Source organism: Monopterus albus, unplaced genomic scaffold, assembly GCF_001952655.1.
Source record: "Monopterus albus unplaced genomic scaffold, M_albus_1.0 scaffold105.1, whole genome shotgun sequence".
NCBI lineage: Eukaryota > Metazoa > Chordata > Actinopteri > Synbranchiformes > Synbranchidae > Monopterus > Monopterus albus.
Window position 1 is genome coordinate 1,959,778 of NW_018127985.1, and position 20,405 is coordinate 1,980,182.

At 43.0% G+C, this 20,405-nt stretch overlaps 1 protein-coding gene across 1 annotated transcript in view; it reads right to left on the minus strand.

Annotated features, from left to right (window-relative positions):
- The window catches only part of notch3 (notch receptor 3), a 29,169-nt gene extending 11,076 nt beyond the window's left edge, over positions 1–18,093 (minus strand). The window contains exons 1-10 of the mRNA XM_020610300.1: positions 17,793–18,093; positions 16,650–16,722; positions 6,278–6,420; positions 5,842–6,177; positions 5,053–5,175; positions 4,721–4,954; positions 4,479–4,634; positions 4,210–4,395; positions 3,096–3,209; positions 1,867–1,980 (exon numbers count right to left, since the gene is read on the minus strand). Of these exons, the coding sequence (XP_020465956.1) occupies positions 1,867–1,980; positions 3,096–3,209; positions 4,210–4,395; positions 4,479–4,634; positions 4,721–4,954; positions 5,053–5,175; positions 5,842–6,177; positions 6,278–6,420; positions 16,650–16,722; positions 17,793–17,853 (1,540 nt within the window). The 5' untranslated portion in view covers positions 17,854–18,093. The remainder of the gene's footprint in view (positions 1–1,866; positions 1,981–3,095; positions 3,210–4,209; positions 4,396–4,478; positions 4,635–4,720; positions 4,955–5,052; positions 5,176–5,841; positions 6,178–6,277; positions 6,421–16,649; positions 16,723–17,792) is intronic.
- Between the last annotated feature and the right edge of the window lie 2,312 nt (positions 18,094–20,405).

Here is a 20,405-nt window from a genome sequence, read left to right on the forward strand (position 1 = left end):
GTATCACTTAGCCTCACAATATGTATTGTGTAACCTTGTTACACCAGCTACTTTTCATTTGTCAATAGCCTAGCAGAGTTAACCACACAGGATTTTCCTTGCCTATTCCATAATTTGTACTGCAGAGGGTGCAGTTACCTTGATTATACAAACCAGTCTCCCGGGACCTAAACTCCTTAAGGATGGCAGCAATAAAAGGCAGACAAATACAGTAATAAAAAAATGTTCCACCAACATTAAAGTATGAGTTAAAGCATTTGGTGACTTCACTCAAACTGCCTACCGCCCCGTTCTCTAATCAAAAGCAAAGGCTTTAGAAAGTTGCTTGCAGTGCTAGAGCTGAAATACCAAGTCCCATCAAGAAAACTCATTTATAGTGTAGGTTATACTAGAAGTTTATTCAAAGATTTCTGTTTCAGTGGCACATGGGAGCTAACACTGCAGGTATGTCCTGGAACTGAATGGGAATCAGAGAGGCCTTATTACAACTCTGTTGTGTTGACAGACAATGTCATTAATATGGACACTGCTGGTGAGACATTGACATTTTTAGAGTTCATCGTTAAAGCTCAGTTGTTTTGTTGGCCCTGCGCTGGATCAGCTTGCATATACATTAGTAAATGGCAGCTACTGTATATTTGAAAGTTGGACTTTTTTGTGGTCTAGGTTTCTATTATAGTAACAGATTATAGTTGTCTATCCTTGTTTATTTTATTTTAACCTTATTCTTTATTAATAGAAGATGCACTTTGCTGCATTTTGTTTGCATAATCAAACCAGTGACAGAAAAGGGAAAAAGCACAAGTATTCAGCAGCCATGCTTTTTGATGTTTTAAGTGTATTGTGACTGAATTGAATTGTAAACCCCATATTGTTTATAAAATTGCATATATATAGAGAGAGAGGAACATTGTCCCATCTCTACAGTTAAGGTACTTATGATGTTATTTGATGCATCACTTTCAATCCTTTGTTGTTTGACACCTTGGTGTTGGCTTTTCCCTTTTCATCATAAAATATTTGTCATTTTGTCCCCATTTCTTTTGTTTTTTTCTTCCAGTTTTCAAATGTTCTTTTTTTACCCAATTCATTTATTATTTTGTGGAATTTCCTCTGCCTGTTTGCCATTTTCCTTTATATAAGCTTCTACAGTTTGGGGTTCTGATCACTATGGTTTTTGTGTCGACAGTGTCTGTGTGTTAAAAGTAAGTGTTAGTTTGTGTGGTATGTGTGTAGTGCAGTGCTGGGTTGAGGCCTCCCAGCCATGCTTTTGTTCTCTGTAACGGAGGGAACAATAGACTGCGCCACGTCAAACAGGGCCACTTCACTCAACAGAAGGGCCCACAAATACAGGGAATACCAAGCAGCTGGCCACTGAAACAATGAAGCAGGCTCCTTCCATAGAAACGGGTCCGAACAAACATGTTAAATATAAATATATACACACAGTCAGCTCATACATGTAGCCCTTATGGCAAACCTTACTATAACTCACTGTATCTGGGCTTGTTTTCAAACATGGACATGAATAAAAGTAAAGGAATGAAAGTTAAGATGCAGCATAAGGTGGTTGTGGGGGTGTAACAAATGAACAGATGTAAAGGTGATGACCATAGCTCCTTTCTTGGCAACTGCTGGTCCTCAGTGACCCTGTGATCCTCAGAGCCAATAGGGAAAAAAGGGGGATTAGGGGCTTCAAGTCAGTCTGCTTGGCCAGCAGACATCCAGAGCTGACCCGAAAAACACTGAACACTTAACAAAGACCAGACACATCCCAACAATTGGTTAAGGTGCATCTGTTCTTTTGGTGGGAAAACATCTTTAGCTGTGTACTGTCTAACAAGTATTAGTTATAAAAGCCCTTACCCTCAGCACAGCGGCACTCAAACCCATTGGGTCGGTCGTTGCATTTTGCTCCATTCTGACAGGGCGTGCTGGCGCACTCATCAATGTCAATCTGGCACATGTTGCCAGTAAACCCTGGGACATGCAAACACAGAGGTGAAGGGTCAGAAAGAAGGTCCAGTAGAAGGGTCCAGACTAAAGTTCTGAGAAGGCCAGAGGTCTTTGGCTAGGTTAGCAGTATTTATCTAAGTTTGGGTTTGAGAGTATCTTGACTGGTCATCTGTGCACTTGGACCAGTATTGAGAACTGAGAACTGATAATATTTTTGAGGAGGGACTAGAAATCAAGCATATACACTCTTTATTGCTATCAGGTTGTACAGAATATCTAGGCAATAAAATGATGCAGCTTCAGCTCATTTCAGGTTATGGTACATTTTGTTACTAATGTGTCCACACAGTGCCTACTCCACACTGAAATGCCAGGGCCCTGTGATATGTAGGTATGCAGAACTATATGGAATGTGTGGAGCAGCAGCAGCAGGAGCAACAGCAACAATAATCAAGACAACAAAAACAGCAAGAATAATAATACTAATAAAACTTTGGTACATCTACTTGGTTGACTAGCTTGAGAAACTGGGCAGGCTTAAATCAGTGGGCACTGTGCCCAGACAAGGGGTAAATTGGTGCATTAGTAGCACACCACGCTGTTGATTAACAGTGTCAGGATGGTTTGTGTTGGTACTTGGGGTGCTAAATGGGAGGGGTTAGAGGAGACGGTGGGATTGTTTTCTCTTTTAGGACCCCCACCCCCCACCCCGCAACCCCTTCCTGCATCAGCTCCACTGGCTCAATAGCTAGATGGGGGGTTGAGGGGGGATGTCTGTCCCAGATGTAAATTGCGGACCTGGAAAAGAATCTCATTAGCAGGACTGCTGTTCCCCCCGTCCACTAGGACAGGATGAGGGAGACTGCTGTCCCTTCCACATTCCACAGAGGAGGGGAGCGGGGGTCACAATAGTGTCTTTGTTCAGGCAAGAGGATAGGCAGCCTTTTGGGCCTGCCTTTTTGTTAGAATGGTGGCTCTAAACACCAGCAGGCAGTAGTAGCAAGGTTGACTCTCCCTGCTCTGGACATTTAAACTTTGGTTTCTGTTCTTCTGCTGCTTCTGTCACTGAGCTGGAGTTGTTAGCAGGGACAGAAATAAACACAGAGGATAGATAAAAAAGTCAGTCAGAAAAGTCTTACCTGGCTGGCAGGTGCACGTGAAGCCATTGACCATGTCCCGGCACATGCCATCATTCACGCATGGGTTGCTCTCACAATCATCTACGTCAATCTCACAGTAAGTCCCCATGTAGCCTGAACGACAGAAGTTTAAACTGAATTCACACACATTTTATAGTTAAAACAAATTCACTCTCTTCACTTGTTCACACATGCACGGGTGTGTCAGTTTAAGCCAGCATGGTGCGTGTGCTTTGTGAGGAGTTTCACTCAGAGTTTTTGGCGCCAGTCTTTGCTGAACCACAGGGTGCAATAAAAGATCCCTAGAGTATCCCTAGTGTTCCTACTCCACTGACCCATGGGTCCATGGAGCGATGCTCCTCCCTGGGTCAGTGTCACGTTAACCAGATGCATGTTATATGTTTTGCATTAGCAAACTATGGAGGGCTTCTTCACTGAGGTGAAGCAGAGTTTGGATCGGAGTGCTGCCCCTTGGGAGAGGCTAGCGTGGAATCAGAAATAATCAGCCGCACCACATGAGCTTTGCCAGGCTGGCTGATGATGAGGAGGGTAAAGAGGAAGGGCCTGTCTCTGGAAATGAGCAGGGGGGACTCTGGGAAAAGGCTTCTTTCCCTCTCTGTCTGTATGAGGGGTGCAAAGTGGAACACAGAGGGGCTCTATTGTTCGGCTCCATTCCCACCACTCTACCGCTCATTAGTATTCACAGCACACTCCTCCCCCTAACTGCTCGCTCTCTCTCACATCAAGTCCTATAGACTCGACTCCCAGCTCTAATTTGTATAGTTCCCAAAACCCCAGGATGCATGTAGGACTGTGTGTGAGAGTTTCACTGTGTTTTTGTCGCTGAGTGTCCAAACAATCACTTAGTCCAAACTAATACCCTGTCTGGCTGTACAGTGAGAGTAGAGAAATGCCTCCATACCCTCAGGGTTAATGGGAATGTATTGCATAACACTCTACATGGGCAGTCAGTATGGCAGTACTGTAGATAATGCTTCTTTAGAAGGTCAAGTTTATATAATCGGTTGTTCTACTCTGCTATTGGTTTTGGGTCATCCCATGTGCATGACTTTTTATAGTTTTATTGGCAGTGCAGGTTAACAGGCCTGAATACCTGGCATGCAGATACAGGTGAACTCTCCAATGCGGTCTAGGCAAGTGGCATCATTCTGGCAGGGCATGGACAGACATTCGTTGATGTCAATCTCGCAACGTGGGCCGGCATATCCCCGACCACACTGACACTGGAAGGAGCCCTCTGTGTTCACACATTTCCCAAAATGCTCACATGGGTTGGCACCTGTGGGTAGACGGTTGGGGATCAGTATATGAACCACAGTGGCGGACAGCGCCTGACAAATGTTAAAAGAATAGTCGACTTACCGATTGAACACTCATCCATGTCCTGGTTGCAGGCACCTCCCACAAAGCCAGCAGGACAAGTGCAAATGGCACGGCCATTAAGCGGGTTGGTGTCACACACTGCACCATCATTACAGGGGTTACTCACACATGCATCATCAAGGTGGCACAGCAAACCTGTAGAGAAAGCACAGAAGAAGTAGGCCAGTTATCATCAATTTAGCAACCACAACTAGGAGGTGCACATGGGCAATTTGACAAACCTGTCTTCCCGACTGGGCACTCGCAGAAGAAGGATGCCACACGGTCATGGCAGGTGGCACCGTTTAAACAAACAGCTATGGCACAATCATCGATATTCTCACTGCAGTCATCTCCAGTCCAGCCATTAACACAGATGCAGGTGTGACCACCAATGGTGTTGAAGCAAGTACCCCCATTATGACAGGCATTCGGTTGCATGAGACATTCGTTGACATCCTCGGCACAGTATTGTCCTAGTGTGATACATATTGGCTGACATTTACTCACTGTAATATATGAATAGTGTACATATTGTGTATGTTTATTTCAAATGTGATAAACAGATTTGTACCTGTCCATTCTGGTGGGCACTGGCAATTGTAGGTGTTGACTCCATCCACACATATTCCTCCGTTCATACACTTGTGACCTGGACAGTCATCCACATTATTCTCACAGTTGTATCCCTCAAATCCTGAGACAGTTGGGGAGAGAAAAATGTTATAATAGATGCAGTAACACACAAACTAAGTTTATTAAACATTCAGTGGCCCCTGCTCCAGAAACTCAACATTACTACTGGTAAACACTGAGTAATATTTCCCACACTAGAGGAACTAGGCAGTGTGGGCAATAAAAAGGTTCAGAGGGTGTTTAAGTGCACAGATGACTGGTTACATTTTAACATGATGGTTCCCACACAATGCCAGCAAAGGCCGTGACTCCTGTCTGTTTCAGAGGTCTGCACTCCCTGCAGCGTTTGTTTGTTTTATAATCTCTTACAGTTTCAATGACTTCCTTTCTGGCAAGAGACATTTCCTGCCAGTTCCCCAGTGGAAAACCAATAGGCCCATAAAGTAAATTCTTTTTGAGCAGAGTAGCGTAGAGCACAGGCGGTCTGCCTCTTCAACTCTCTCACCATCTCATCTCCCATCAGCAGCTATTAATGGCAGACAGGAAGTCGACTTGGGATAGTAGAGTAAATCCCAGCAACAGAACTAACAGCTATGACATCAGGCTGGGAAAATCTGAATGCCTGTAGCACTGTGCTGAGGGCCTGGGAAAACTAGGTTTTCCACAGTGACTCTGATTTTGACTGTGTGTGGGTGTGTTTTGTTATGCTGATAGGGAGCTCTTCTACCTGGTAGGCAAGCACACTCATAGGAATGGTCGCTGGTCTGTCGACAGGTGCCGCCATTGAGGCACTGAGATGGGGCACAGGGCAGGGTGGACACCTCACATGCGCGCCCGCTGTATCCATGTTGGCACTGGCAGTGAAAGGACCCATGTGTGTTAATGCAGAGCCCGCCGTTGAGGCACATGCCAGGCTTGCGACACTCATCAATGTCATTGCGGCAGTTCTTTCCCTGGAAGCCAGGTGGGCAGGAACAGTTGTAGTGGTCATTCCAGTTGGCACAACGAGCCCCATTGGCACAGGGATTTGTGGCACAGGCATCTATGAGGGAGCAGTCTTGGCCTGGAATGGTGAATTGTATTCAGTTACAGTAGGAACTTTCAATATCACTTCTCAGATCTGATCTTTCTAAGGAAAACAAATTCAGGTGTATGTACTGTACCTCTGAACCCTCTCTGGCACACACAGGAATACTGTGGGATCCCATTGACCACCTGGCTCTTACAAGCTGCTCCATTCAGACACACTGATCGATGACAGGGATCCATATGCTGACAGAGAGGACCAATAAATCCAGGGCGACATCTAGAACAAACAAACATACACATTCACACACACACATTACAATATTTTTGGCCTGCAGGTTAAAACAGAAGTTGACAAAGTAAAGATAATTAAAACAGTGCGGTGACACTTGAAACTCCAGTACAACCCAGTTCCCATCATTTTCTGGGTTTGGCAGTCAAGGCCCAATCACACCTTGGCAAGGCCTGCTGCCTGACTCATGCTTTTGCATGAGTAATTCTTCTGGGCCCTGGAACAAATTTGGATTAAGGCAGTTTACCCTGTAAGTACTAATCATGCAATACATTGTTCACAGAATGAGACACACATACGGTACACCCATAAACATACTTTAAAACATAAAGATGGGGTGAGGCCATTCTCTGTGTCTTACAGGTTTTATAATGGAAACACTGTGTTATTTCCAGCTGGAAAGCTTCAGTTTCTCCATGCAGTTAACATTCCTCTGCTATTATGGTTTTACTGCACCTCAGATCTTGCTTCTTTTCTCATATATGAAAAAAGAACACGCCCAGAAACATCAGTCTGAAAACCTAACAATTTCCAAAAAATACTGACATAAGAAAAATGAGGATTACACACAGCATGCATAAACTGAGTAGGAGAAGCGGCTGTGGTATCTGAACGAAACAAAACATCCTCCTCCTCGTGACTGTATTCTGATAGAATGATGCATCATCTTGATGAAACACTGAGTGATGGCCAACACACAAGGTGTTTCAGCCACATTTTTCAGTTGTCTGTCTCATGCCTGTCTGACAGAAAAGATATGCTTTTGCTTTAATCAATACATAAGTTTTATGCTACATGTGCACAACTATTATTACACTAAGGTTTATTTGTGTATTGGGGCACTTATAAAACATAGGACGCCTCCAGTGCAGACACTGGTGGAGGACTGAAGCTGCTGGTGCTGCTCTGCTAACGTGCTGCTTTTGCTATGCAGGCTGTGTAAATGATGTGTAAGTCTGACCTGCTCCAGTAAGAAGTAGAGGTAAACATATAAACCGGGCTTCCTATAGCTCTCTCCGGAGGCTGTGTGAGAGTCTAGACAAGGGTTAGACTCATTAAATTGGCCAGAATGAGCTGGTAACTCTACACCTACAGTGAAGCCCCTCACTGGGGACAAGCCCCCTCTTGAAACTGACTGTCTGATGCTGATGGCAGAGCAGTAATGGTCGGCCTGCCCTTGGGCTCTGTCTCCTCTTTCTTTGGAGAGTGGGTTTTCATCTGTTGTCACAGGAGAATTACCACTACACTAGCATTAGTTCATCTTGTACCTTTTTGATGCCACCTCCCACTATCCCCTAAGGCTATAATATTGTTATGATATATTTTACTACCTATATTATATGAATAATTTTTTGGATCTCACCCACAGCTGTGTGAGAGTCCAGCTGGAGGTGCTCCACATTAGGTGGGATCCAGATCTAGATTTTTACTAACTCTGCTTTTGTTCTGACTATTTTGTTCTGGTTCATAAGAACTGGAGACAACTGAGTTTTGTTTGGCTTTTCCCCCTGCCTTTACAAAAACAAAAGTGGAATGGAGGAGCTACAGGGCTAAGCATGGAGGAACCATGCACAACAGGCATACCCACAAAAATGTGCATACAACAGTGCAGGAAAAATAAAATGTCTAGTTTGTTAGTGTATAAAAATTAGTCAAGGATCTAAGCACAACAACTATAAATGCCATAAGGAATGAAGATGATGGCCACAGTACAAGAACAGCACTAAGGAGCTGAGAAGCTGCACCAGGCTACCCAGGTTGAGAAGTTTGCACACTTACTACAGCCACTCCTCCATTTGCTAAAACCTCCATGATGGCCAGCTTGGCTTCCCCCCTAACAACCCCCTCCTCTCATACACTGAGAGGTCAGATGTCAGAGTTCCCCCATCTGATTGTGATGATAATGTCACTCAGGCTGCCAGGGGTGGGGTGGGGCTGCTGTGCACAAGAGAATGTTTTTACAAGGTGGAACTGGTGTAGAGGGCGATGAAGAGGAGGAGAGAATGGTCTGGTCCAGCATGAATGTCATGTCATATTTCCTGTAATCCCTGGTCCCTTACTCTGAAAACATCACACCCACTCCTCATGCACAATCCCTGTTGCCCTAGCAACCTCACAGATGAACAAGCAAGTCTGACACCCAACTAATCACCCCCCCCCAAACCCCACCCCAAAAGCACCACTACCCACTCTTGGTCCCCATGGCCATTTGTCATGGGTTGGCTGGGTTTATTTAGAGGCAAATTAACTATGTCTGGAATTTAGAGTATCACTAAAAAATGAAACACAAATGTGGCACAAAGAGGGATGTAAAAGGGCTATGGAAGAAAGTTGCTTACAGAGCTGAAAAATACAATGCACCTTCACTCAAATCCTTTTGGAGCCACTCTACACTGTGGGCATTTGACTGTTGATGAAAGCTACAGTCTTAACAGGCTGAAGACGATCATGACTCTACGTGGACACAGAACAGATTCCAGGAAGTATTCTGTATTCTGTGTCCAAGTGCGTGTTAATGTTGCACTACAGAGACTCCTAGGTAGTTGGAATAAAGGTGTGTTCAGCTATGAGAATTAGGTACGTTGGTGTTTTTTGTGTGTGTTAGTGTACATATGTGCATGTGTGTGGGTGGGTGTGTAAGAATGAAAATAGTAGTAATGCCTGATAAAGTATCTGTCCTCTCCACTTACAAACGCACAGTGAACCAAGCAGCCAAAACACACATTATTTTGTCTAGACCTGACTCACTGCCAACATGCTACTCCCAAAACACACAAATCAGTGTGCTATCAGTACTGAGACTGTGAGAGACATGCAACTTTGTACTGGTGCACCTGAGACTCTCCTTATCAGGCTTTTTACAACCTTGTGGATTCCACTGCCTCTGGGAACAGCAGAGCAGTCATTGTGCCTTCGCCTGGGCCCTGCGTTTGTAGCGGATGTAGAAGGCAGGTGCTGGCTGCTGTTGTGCAATACCCCAGAGTATATAGTGAATGTTGACTTCTGAGTTTGAGGACAGAAGAGAGTGCAGCAGATGAGGAGGAGGTCTTTAAGTGTAGCAGAGACATGGAGGCTGTGGACAATCTCTGACAACACATATGAGGGTGAATGCCAGCTGCAGCCCGGCACCATGCATCTGTCCAGAGCTGTCAGTTTAGCTCTGGCTGTCTGGCATTTACCTCTCCTGCCAGACTTTAATCTGAAACAACTGTGCTGTTTTACTTATGGGACTAGCCCCCCACACAGGCACGTACACTAACCATTTCACACCACGAGAGATGCGGTCATCCTTTACAAACACATGCATAAACAGTTCCTTTTAACACACTTTCAAGACTGTTATGCAAAGGCACCACTGCAACCAAGCAAACACATGCAACAATCACTACACGCCCCAATTACAAAGAAAAGAAACTTACAACCAGCCTCAGCCTCTGAGGAAGGGTAGTATTGTGAACCCATAGAAGAGAAGATCCACTGACGAGATTAAAAAAGGAGGAGGAAAGAGGTGTCAATCAATTAATGAAGAACAGTTTAAAATGCAAAGGACACAATAAACTACTACTGAAATCTCCAGAGCTCCCATGAACATGGATATTAATGTAAACATGTGAATTTAAGGACATTTAACTTTCTCTTAACTGATTTCTTTGTTGTTCTATATCAAGAATAAGGATAGTCTGATTAAAACAATTTGAATTATGTATATGAGTTCTATCTCCTATATTTGTGTAACACAATACCAGTTTTCCTGCTTTGTGGGTCACTGAAGCAGGGTAACCTGAGCCCATCCTCTCCCCCACAATAGCAATTACTAATGCCAGAGGTCACAGGGTGACTCACCTGTGAACAAAGTCGCTGTAATCTCTGACACGGTTCATACACACACTCATGCTCCACAATGGAATAGGTTTAAAGGACCCTTCCTATCTGAGACAAATGGAGAGGAACAGAACTATCATCTCTTGACTTAGGGCACAATTTTAACTTAGAAAGTCTTTTGAGCTTGAAGTTACTAAACAAAAATGTTAGAATCTTTGGGAAAACTCTTTCAGCAGTGCGTTTTTCTCTGAACACAGCCCTCATTCCCTTACCACTTCTTCCACAAGCAGGCGGGAACCAGCTATATTCCTTTATTAGAGTCCATACTGACACCACACTGCCAACAGGAGCCCATCCACATCCCCCCTCCTTCCAACAGCCTCTCCTGCTCTGCTCTCTTCAGATTGGCTCTCAGTGTCTCAGCAAAGACCCAGATTGGGGGTTGGGGAGTGTTTTGTGGCCCAAATAAAAGAGCTAAAGTAGTCAGAACTCCTTTGTATGAAAGTGTCGGGGGGAGCAGTGACCCAAACAGCTAGTCTTTCAGACCTGGGCTTACATGGACCAACGGGCCTGGGCTGTAGCCTGGCAACAGTAACCCATGGTGAGAGAGAATGAGAAAAAAAGGGGTGATGAGAGCCAGGGTTTCATAAGGACAGTTGGAGCACTTCAAGGACTGATCCCCTATATATGCAGGTAGCACTGACTGTCATGCGGGACCACTTCAGTCTGGTAATTAAATAAGATCATATCTCAAAGGATGTGTGTTGCACAGTTTAAAGTGCAAAGTTTGTTTAACAATTGTGCTTAGGCACACAATAGAGGTAGTGAACTCTCCAGATGGAGGTTTTGCAGAGCACCCACCGACCAAGCGTATTAAACATGTGAATAAAGGATATTTAAGTTTCACTTAAGGAAAGGCAGAAATGACTAAACAATAGGAAGGCTGTTGCATCCTTCTCACTTCTGATACCCACTCAATGCTCAGATCTACATATATAAGAATATAAATCCAAAATGTAAAGGAAATGTCATTTAACATTTAGTCAACTGACATTTCCTTTGCAGTGGGGAGTCTGCATGTCAACTGCACCAAGAAAAAAACCAATGTGCTCTGGTTGCTAAGTGCTCAGTTATATTGCTACGAAAAGGGCTGGACAAAAAGCTTGCCATTTTTACACTTCATACACTATCTGAGCGAATTCAGGAGTAAACAGTTTTTTGAACAAATGCTGCCTCACATTTTCCAAATAGCAACACGTTTGCCCATAACCACATTGCATGAATCCCAGGGTCGAGGTCTTTCAAAGCATTCCCCGCTTAACTAAACCACAAAAACCCCACCCATCCACCTAAACTGAACCAGATTTCTGTAAAAATGTCTTTGAAATTGAAATTTAAAAGACCCCAATCTCAATCTTAGCATGACATACCAGCTACAACACACTGTTCAATGTGTTTCCAAAGTTAGCTTTAATACAAAAAACACAAGGTAACAAAAGAGACCTTCTAATGGCCTGTATTGCCATTCATTTAATTGCAAACATTTGCTACACAACAAATGTGGATTATATAAAGCTACACCCACATGTGATAAACCACACTCTAGTTTAATAATGTTGACAGAAACTGTTGCACAGATTGGCTCAGATGGCAGGAAGAACACCAGAAAAACAGCCAGTGAATGTCTGTTATGTCAGTTGCTGTCACCCAAGTAACTACTAAAAGATGTTAACAAAAGCTGTGGGCCAGATACACCTAATGATACATTTTTATAAAACTCAAACTAATAACTAATAATGTAGCACTGCTTGTTATTTCTATGTGGCAATGTACCTAAGTACCAAAACCTCTGACAAATCTTAAGTCAGGAAACCGTAAACACAGGCAAAATGTCTGTGGAAAGTGGACTAAAAAAATGAAGGTTTTTTCCTGAATTACTTAATGATGGAGCCATCCCTTCTACTTTTAAAAGGGAGGGAGAAACTCAGCTATTCCAATGAGGCATGTCTGAGTGTTTTCTCAGAAGTTATTGTCTGCAGGATACAGCCAAAAGATGCAACTTCAGAGGCAGGTTTATCCCTACTGAGGTATGTGGTTCAGACAGACTTTGGTGATGAGTCACAACAATGACAGTTTTACCAGAAAGGAGGATGACACAACAGTGACGGTGTTGAGGAGTTGAGGAGCGTGGAAACTCAAGTCCACTGACTTAATCTGCTTAAACTTTTCTGATAAAACAGGATGTAGGTAGCAGGGGGGTCAGAAGGCACCACTTCCTGTCATGGGGCCTGGAAACCCCACCTTCCTGTCTTCATGACTAAGAGAGAAGAAGGGACAACAAACCCAAGGTCCTCCTCCCTATGATGGTGTAACCTCTTGGTCAAATAGCACTCATCTCCTCACGGACATCACAACTGTCCTCCTACTGAATTATTATAGTGGGTCTGCAATGCATCGGTTTTCGTGGATAATAACATAACAGTGGCTCCACTGGCCTATCAGGACAGCATGGGTGATACAGACGATATGCTGCCTCACAAAATTGTAGGGTAACTAAATGCAAATCAAACAAGTCATTCTGAACATCCCGTGCTTAATGAGACTAGACTGACAGTATTGTTAAGGGAATTCCTGCAGGGGCTACCGGGGTGAAGTGATGGGAGGTATGGACAATAACCTAAAAGCACCAGAGGGACAGGAGGAATCTTAGTAAACATTCCTTTCTAATCCACCATAAAGATGCTAAAGAAAACACTAGCCCTGAGGTGCTCTGACCTATGCCACCAATACAATCTGTCTCTATGAGCCTAGGCATGTGTGTGTGAATCTTAATAAACCGTGTTCCTGAAAAAAACATATTTTTTATTGTTATCAATAAAACTGTAAACTCACTTGAAGGTGCCACATTTCCTTTTTGGAAATATTATCACCGCCTCTGAGAAATTTGATTTCTTCCTTTTTGAAATAAGAGGAAGTGTCCCTTCTACTCAAACCCATGTACACTAGTGAAACAAATCAGGTGCATACAAACTTTTTACTAGAGAAAGAGCACTCCACACTGTCTGGACCGTCTGCTTCCTGTCAAAGTCAAAGATGTCCTTCTTCATCATGTTCTAAGAGGCTGGGAGTTGCTACGGGGTCATAACAAAACACTCACAATTTAGATGCTAACTCTGCCACTAAGGCCAAGGGCAAAGCATTTACAACATGAAGAGGGCCGCTGTATTCATCCATGGGCCTCACATGGAGGAGAAGCCCCATATCTATTTCAGCTTAGAGGATATGAAAAGAAAGAGTTGGTCATAATCTGTGATCTGCCGCTGTGTTGAGAGACAGGAGCAGAGGAGCCGCAAGAGCTGCAACAACACCCGAGTGAACCTGGTTGCTGCAACTCTGTGAAGCAACATGTGCTAGAGGGGCTGTGAGCTACCAGCTTCATTCCTCCATGAGCTTGTCTCTCACAGTATGGGGGTGGCTGACTGCTCAATGGCAGCACCTGGCCCTATGCTTCCCCTTTGTTAAGATCTGACTTCACCAGATTACCATCACAACATCCACCAGCTGTCCTCTGTGCAGACCCCACCCCCAAGCCTCCCTCTACCCATTCCCTACCCCCAGTCCGATCCCTCCAGCTGGATCCTCTCCGTCTGCCCAATTATCTCTCCTCCGGCGACGCCTCTGTGGCCCTCTCTAGACAGCACATTCTGCTCACAGGGCAGAGATGAGGGGCCAAAAGCACTTAAACAAGACTTCCTGACTGCTTACCTAGAAGGTTGCACTCTCTGTGACTCTATCATTCCTTCACTGTCAAGTTCAAATCTTTGGGTCAGTAAGATCATAAAAAGTATAGTATAGAAATAGCATGTGTAGAAAGTATAGCATTGGTAGTATGGTGTCAGGTGTATAGGAATACTTCAGAAATATTTATTGTGCAGCAGGGAAAACAGTGTGTCAGAAGATGGAAACACAACCTCACATTACAGGATAGGTTTGTCTTTCAAATCTATGTTGGCCAGTGATATTTAGAACTATTTATCACCAAAGTAACCACTAAAGGCTTATTTATTTTCAGTGTGTGTTTCTAAGCAACTTCATCTCTGGAACAGGCAGGCAGAGCTATAATATTTCACCTTCATGTTTTCATACTCTGGCACAGGTAGTGCAGCTGTCACATGGTTATGAAGTGCTTCCATGTCAACGGAAATCATCTTCATCAAACTCATTTACCTGCCTTAATGATGCTATTTCTCACACAAACCCATGTATGACATTGTAACCAACAGGCTACCTACAGGGTGAGTCTGCAGCATCAACTGATTTTTACTGGGTCAGCAGGGAAAATGGTTATTAGAAAGTGTGTTCACTTGAACAGTTTACTGAGGATTACTACTGTGATCCTCAAAAAGCTGCTCTGTCCTGTGACCTTTACTAAGTACCCTGAGTGGAAGAGAGAAAACTAACAAGACAGACAATTATATGAGAACTTTCAGATTTCTTGCATATCAAAGCTATAATGTGACACCACAGTTGATATGTGCCAACAAGACATGGGATACACTGGTGTCTGAGACAAATGTCTTACACGTAGTATTACTGTCACTGGAGAATCTACTTGCCATATGAAAACTAAACAACACAGTGGCTGGACAACAAGCAGAAATGGAAGACTGTTCTCAGCACAGAACAACTTGTGTGGTTCTGGATAACAGCAGTGATATCTTGCACAATGGTTTACTATGGCTTCTCCAAATTCCGTTCAAATGCCGGAACATGCACCTGTGTCTGCGTTTGGTTTTGTCTTTCTACTCCATATTGGCCTCACTTTTCTGTGGCCTTTGCTCTCTCCCTCTCTATGCACTGTTCTGGTGGTGCCAGGTTACAGCCAGGTATCTGGTGGAAGAAAGGAACCTTTTTGTTGTTTTGGACCTCCTGTTTCTGTAGGCTCCCAGGGGAAGGGGTGGGGTGGCTCCACCATTCGCCTCTGTCTAGGACTGGTTTGACCACTCTGCTCCACTGCTCTGCCCTATGGGGCTCTTTCTACGCTAATATGACATTTGATGTCCCCTCTCATTAGAAATCCTTTCCCTTAAGGGTTTTAAGTACTTCTTTTCTTGGCACTGAACCAGCATAGTGACTATACACACTTCCTACACAATCATTAGCTCGAGCTAAGATGTACATGTATGTGTACACATACATGTACATAGAACAAAGAACTAGAGGAACACAAAAACAAAACAAACAAACAAAAAAACACATTCCCTCTAATGTAATGACATTAAATCTGTTGCTTAATAATTGGAGTACTCTATCCATTTTCACCAGTAGAGTGAAAGTGCTGCATGGTGTGAAAATAAATGATCTACCAAGAAAGTGATATTGGATATACTGAAGCAAAAAAAAGACCTGGCTGCATAAAATTATACATTTACTCACTTAACACGTTCACCCATCTTAGCTCGAGCTAATGATTGAAAAAAATGTGGGTGGTGGTTACTTGTTCCACATGCAGCTGAGTTACACATTGGCAAATGTCTAATTGCTACTATTGGCAGTATATTCAATAAAAATTGCCCTATATTTTCTTGCGAATAGCATAGTGTAGTCATTATACTGGCTGAACTTCGACCCCTAATTACCAATAAAATAGTACATGTAGTGTTTTGGAGGAAAGCACCTGGCAACCGAGTTGTTGGATGTTGTTTTTTGGGTTTTATAACCATTTGTATCCCTTCTTTCTGAAACTCTCAGGCATGCTTCCTAAACTAAAGGGGTTTTTAAAAGGGCATATAGCCCCAAGGCAACACACTTTAAGCTATTTAACTTGACTATTGTTATGGGATCCCACACAACCCCCCCTTGCCAATTTGGAAAACAAAAGCCTTATCACTGCCAAAAGATGTGAGAGCTGAAAATGCCCAAAGCAAAATGAACACATTTTATCAAAACGTTTTCCTCCTGTCGCTAGTAAACAGTAGACTGTAGAACAAAGAAATCTATCACACAAAGTAACAATGAGAAAAAGCATAATGCTGTGATTTATGTCTGACAACCCTACTTAACAGGTGCAGGACATGAGTGTAGCACTCAAACATGTTGAAGCATGCTAATGCTCGTAGGCCTAATCAATTTGTACCGTCCTTCCCCACCTTTATGCCAACTTATAAATGAACAGTCAACAAGATATGAAGAAGGGATAGTGCATCATTGTTGTGAATGTGGCTGGACCTGAACTAACAAAGAACACCCTGTATAAAGCAATTTACACATAAGACCCACACTTCAAAGTATATGAAGTAGTGTGGCAGGAGAAAACTCAGATTGGAGGTTTTACTGAAAGGAAACTGACTCACGGTTATGCACTACATCTTTACATACTGTTAGGTTTCACTTACATGCACCGAGAGAGTGAATCTAAGCATGTCCCTCCATTTTCACAAGGCCTGTTTTTATCCACACAATGGAACCCTGTGGAAATGGGAAAAATCCATTAGAGAGCCACATATTTGACAAACACTTTGATGTACTCGACTTTAACTAACAGGACTGTGTAATCCTTCAGGCAAAAAAATCACAGCAAAACTATAATACCCCACTGAAATGTTCCAAACTTTTTTTTTAGTAAATAGCCTATTATAGAGATACCTTTAAATTCACCGATAAAGAATGCAAGCATAGCATACCAGATAACAGTCCCCTGCCACTTGTGGCATCTTGCAGACACACCCGCATGTTTCACTTTGTCAATAGAGATAAAGTTTTGTATTTCCCTGATATAGATACAGGCTGATATGTGCATACCGAGATGGCCGAACCGTTTAGCTTGAAACAAAGTTTGTCTTAGATATTTGAATTTATCTGACAGTCACTGCACTTCGGGAAAAACAATCAGTTGTTTAAAAGGTCTTTGTTCAGAAAGGAAGGGGGACTGAGGCTCATCACCCGCTGCTTTAGGTTAAACTCATTTTCACACCGTCCCCAACATGCACTTTCGAAAACGTGCTAGTTTCTACTTTCTTGTATCAGATTTAATAACATCAGCAACACCTTTTAAAGTGCTGCTGAAGTTACAAGCTACACTTTGAAAGGCTCATTGTCATCAAACTTTTCCCAAAGAAAAAAAAAACAACCAACTACTGCAGAATGATCAGATATAACTAGTAACAAAAATATATAGGTTATTTTTTCCTCCTCATAGTAATGTGAGATTTATTCACAAAATAACTGCACGAGGGCAATTTATGACACGCGATGCGCGTAAACGTCTTCGGTAGCAAATCTGTTAACCATCATCTATTGTACTTGAATTATTCCAAAGGGCTATCTGCAACTCCAACTACTACAAAGGCACCACATAAATGAAGTAAATAAAAGGTAAATTTAATAAACAGTTTTGCATAAAACTTGTCAGTGCAGCCCAGATTGTCCATGATAGCACCAATTGGTTGGATGGGCTGTCCGGGCACGTCCAGTCTACCTGTGGATTTAGCTACAGCCCATTTGTATGCTGCAAGTGTTAACTGTACAATCAGACTTACCTTCACCAATATGCATAAACAATGAAAAAGACAAAATAATCCATGGAATATTCCCTTCCATTCTGGTGGAAAAGTTTCCAGCGTTTCAAGTTGGGCTTTTAGCAGAAATACATCCTTTCTTAAGTTCACAAAAAATAAAGGCTCCAAAATCGATGGGGATTTTTTTCATAAAGTCAGCCGGAAAGCGTAGCTTTAGGTCCCAATCCGGTATTATCCTCCGCAGCTCGGCCACGGCTGCTGTAATTCTCGGTTATCCTCCCGGAAACTTTTGAAAAACTTTTCATTCCCGATCTGTCCCAGCGCCTGGTAGTCCCCGCCTCCTCTCTGTCCCTCTGTCTGTCCCCTCTATCTCACTTTCTCACCATCTCCCTCCCTGCACGGAGATTCCCAACACTGGGACCTTCGGAAACTTCAGCTCAACCCACTGCCGACCGCCACATACGTCCAGTGCGCACACATATGCACAGTGCGCAGATTTGACAGAGAAAGATATCTCTCTCTGTGTCTTGTTACAGAAGCTGCACTGAATCAACAGTGTATTTCAGTGGTTTGTTTTAGTCATAAAGATGCATATTACATACTGTAATGGCTAATACTTTGGAAAACTCATATAGAAACATATAGAGCAAACAGACAGACCTTACACAACTGCAACTGACATCACAGGAAAGCCGGAAATTAATAAAATAAAATTCAACATACACAGCCAATTTGATGTGAATGCTAGTGGTTACTTAATAGGCTGGTTAGACCACTAATATGTTTTAAATATCAAAATGAGGGCTGATGCTATGGATGCAGTGGCACAAAGATGCTTCAAATCAAGAACTTGTTTGGAATCTTAAATAACAGAACTCACTGTATGACTATAAAGAAGTAACTCCAGTTTCAGCAGCAGGCTGGAATTTATCATGTGCAGGCTTACTTGTTTGTTTGTCTGCTCATGAATTGCAAATAAGAGAGTGAATTGTGTATACATGATAACTGAGATGCAGACAGCAGGCCTTCCTGTCATCCTCATGGCCCATGTATTGAGTTACAGACCTGCTCTCCCAGGTCCCTGCTCTCATCTCTCTCTGCATCTCCTCAGCCTATGGCATGGACTCATCTTCTGCAGCCTGTGTATAGTGCCTTGGTTGTTCTGCAGCGCAGAACGGAGCCGGTCGCTTGCAGAGACAATAGCCTTGATTTGAATCATAAAGGGAGTCTGGCATTATGACACAGTTTCTCTCTGCAGGGGAGAGCAGCACTCTAAAATTCAAGCACACAACCCCTACACTACCGTCTCCCCCTCTCCATCATTGCCATTCCTGGTCCTGGTCTTGAATAAATTGCAGGCATGGGTAGGGCCATGAATGTAGTAGTCTGGTTAGGAGGGAAGTTCGTTAGTGTGATGTCATCTATAGGGGTCAGTGAAAGGAACTTGTTGGGCTCACAGACACCTGCTTCATTTGGCACCCACCATGTGATTAAAGTTAGGTAGTGCAAAGTTTTCATTGGCTTCTTTTGGCTTTTTGTGCACAGTCACCTGATTATTTACTACAGTATTCTTCATTAGCACCTGGATATTACTACAGCTGATTGAAAATCCTATTTATATCACATGAATAAAATCACACATTGAAAAGATGCCCGTTCACCTGTGTGTACAGCTGCAAGTGAAATGTAGCGACAAGGAGTAAGGTGTAATACAATTTATATATGGTATATTACATATAGGTGTAATAAACTGTTTTATGTTTTCATCTAGCTGTGAAAAATGTTTTCACCCCCCGGGGATGTAGTAGACACCCTCGCAGCTCACTCTGGCAGGTATTGGCAGTATTTTGACTTCCAGTCCCAGAGAGAGATTTCTCAGTGTGCTCAAGGACAGGCAGTTGTGTTTACAGTGTGTTGCTACCAGCAGCAAAAGTCTAAATGCCTCATGTGTCTCATTCCTCTGAAAAACCGAGGGTCTGAATCACCCCATGGGAGGCTGCTGGCTTCTTCGCACCAGTGTTTTCACAATAACACTATCATAAGCAGAGGCTGTTAGCTATGGGCAGATTATGACATGAGGGGACCCTGGAAACAAACATGTAAAAGGCCTCACACACCTCCTACATGGCAGCAAGATACCGAAGACTGGAAGAGACCAAACAGCTCCATGTCTGTGAGGTTTTGGAGTTGTTTTGCATCTCTTAGTGTATTTTGTTGTGCTGTTTTTGTGGTTACTTTCCAGCGATTTTACCGGTTTGTCATTTGTGTGTAGTTATTTTCTTTGTGGTCGTTTTGAATTTTTGCACATCTCTTTGTAGTTACTTTGTGTCTCTGTGGCTGTTTCACATTTTGGTCAATTTCCATCTCATTATTGTCACTTTTTGATGTTATTAATGTTTGCATTTCTTTGTTGTTTTGGGATCATTTTGCATCTCTGTAGCTGTTTTGTGTGTCTTTGTGGTCAATGTGTGTGTGTACTGTCATTTTGCATCTTTTTGTGGTAGTTTTGGATCTTGTTATTTTCATGTGTCTTTTTCTGGTCAGTCTTTTCATCTCTTTGTAGTCACGTTTTTTTCTTTTTGTTCATTTTGTGTCTCTTGTTTTTTTGTTGTATTTCTTTTTCAGTGACATTTT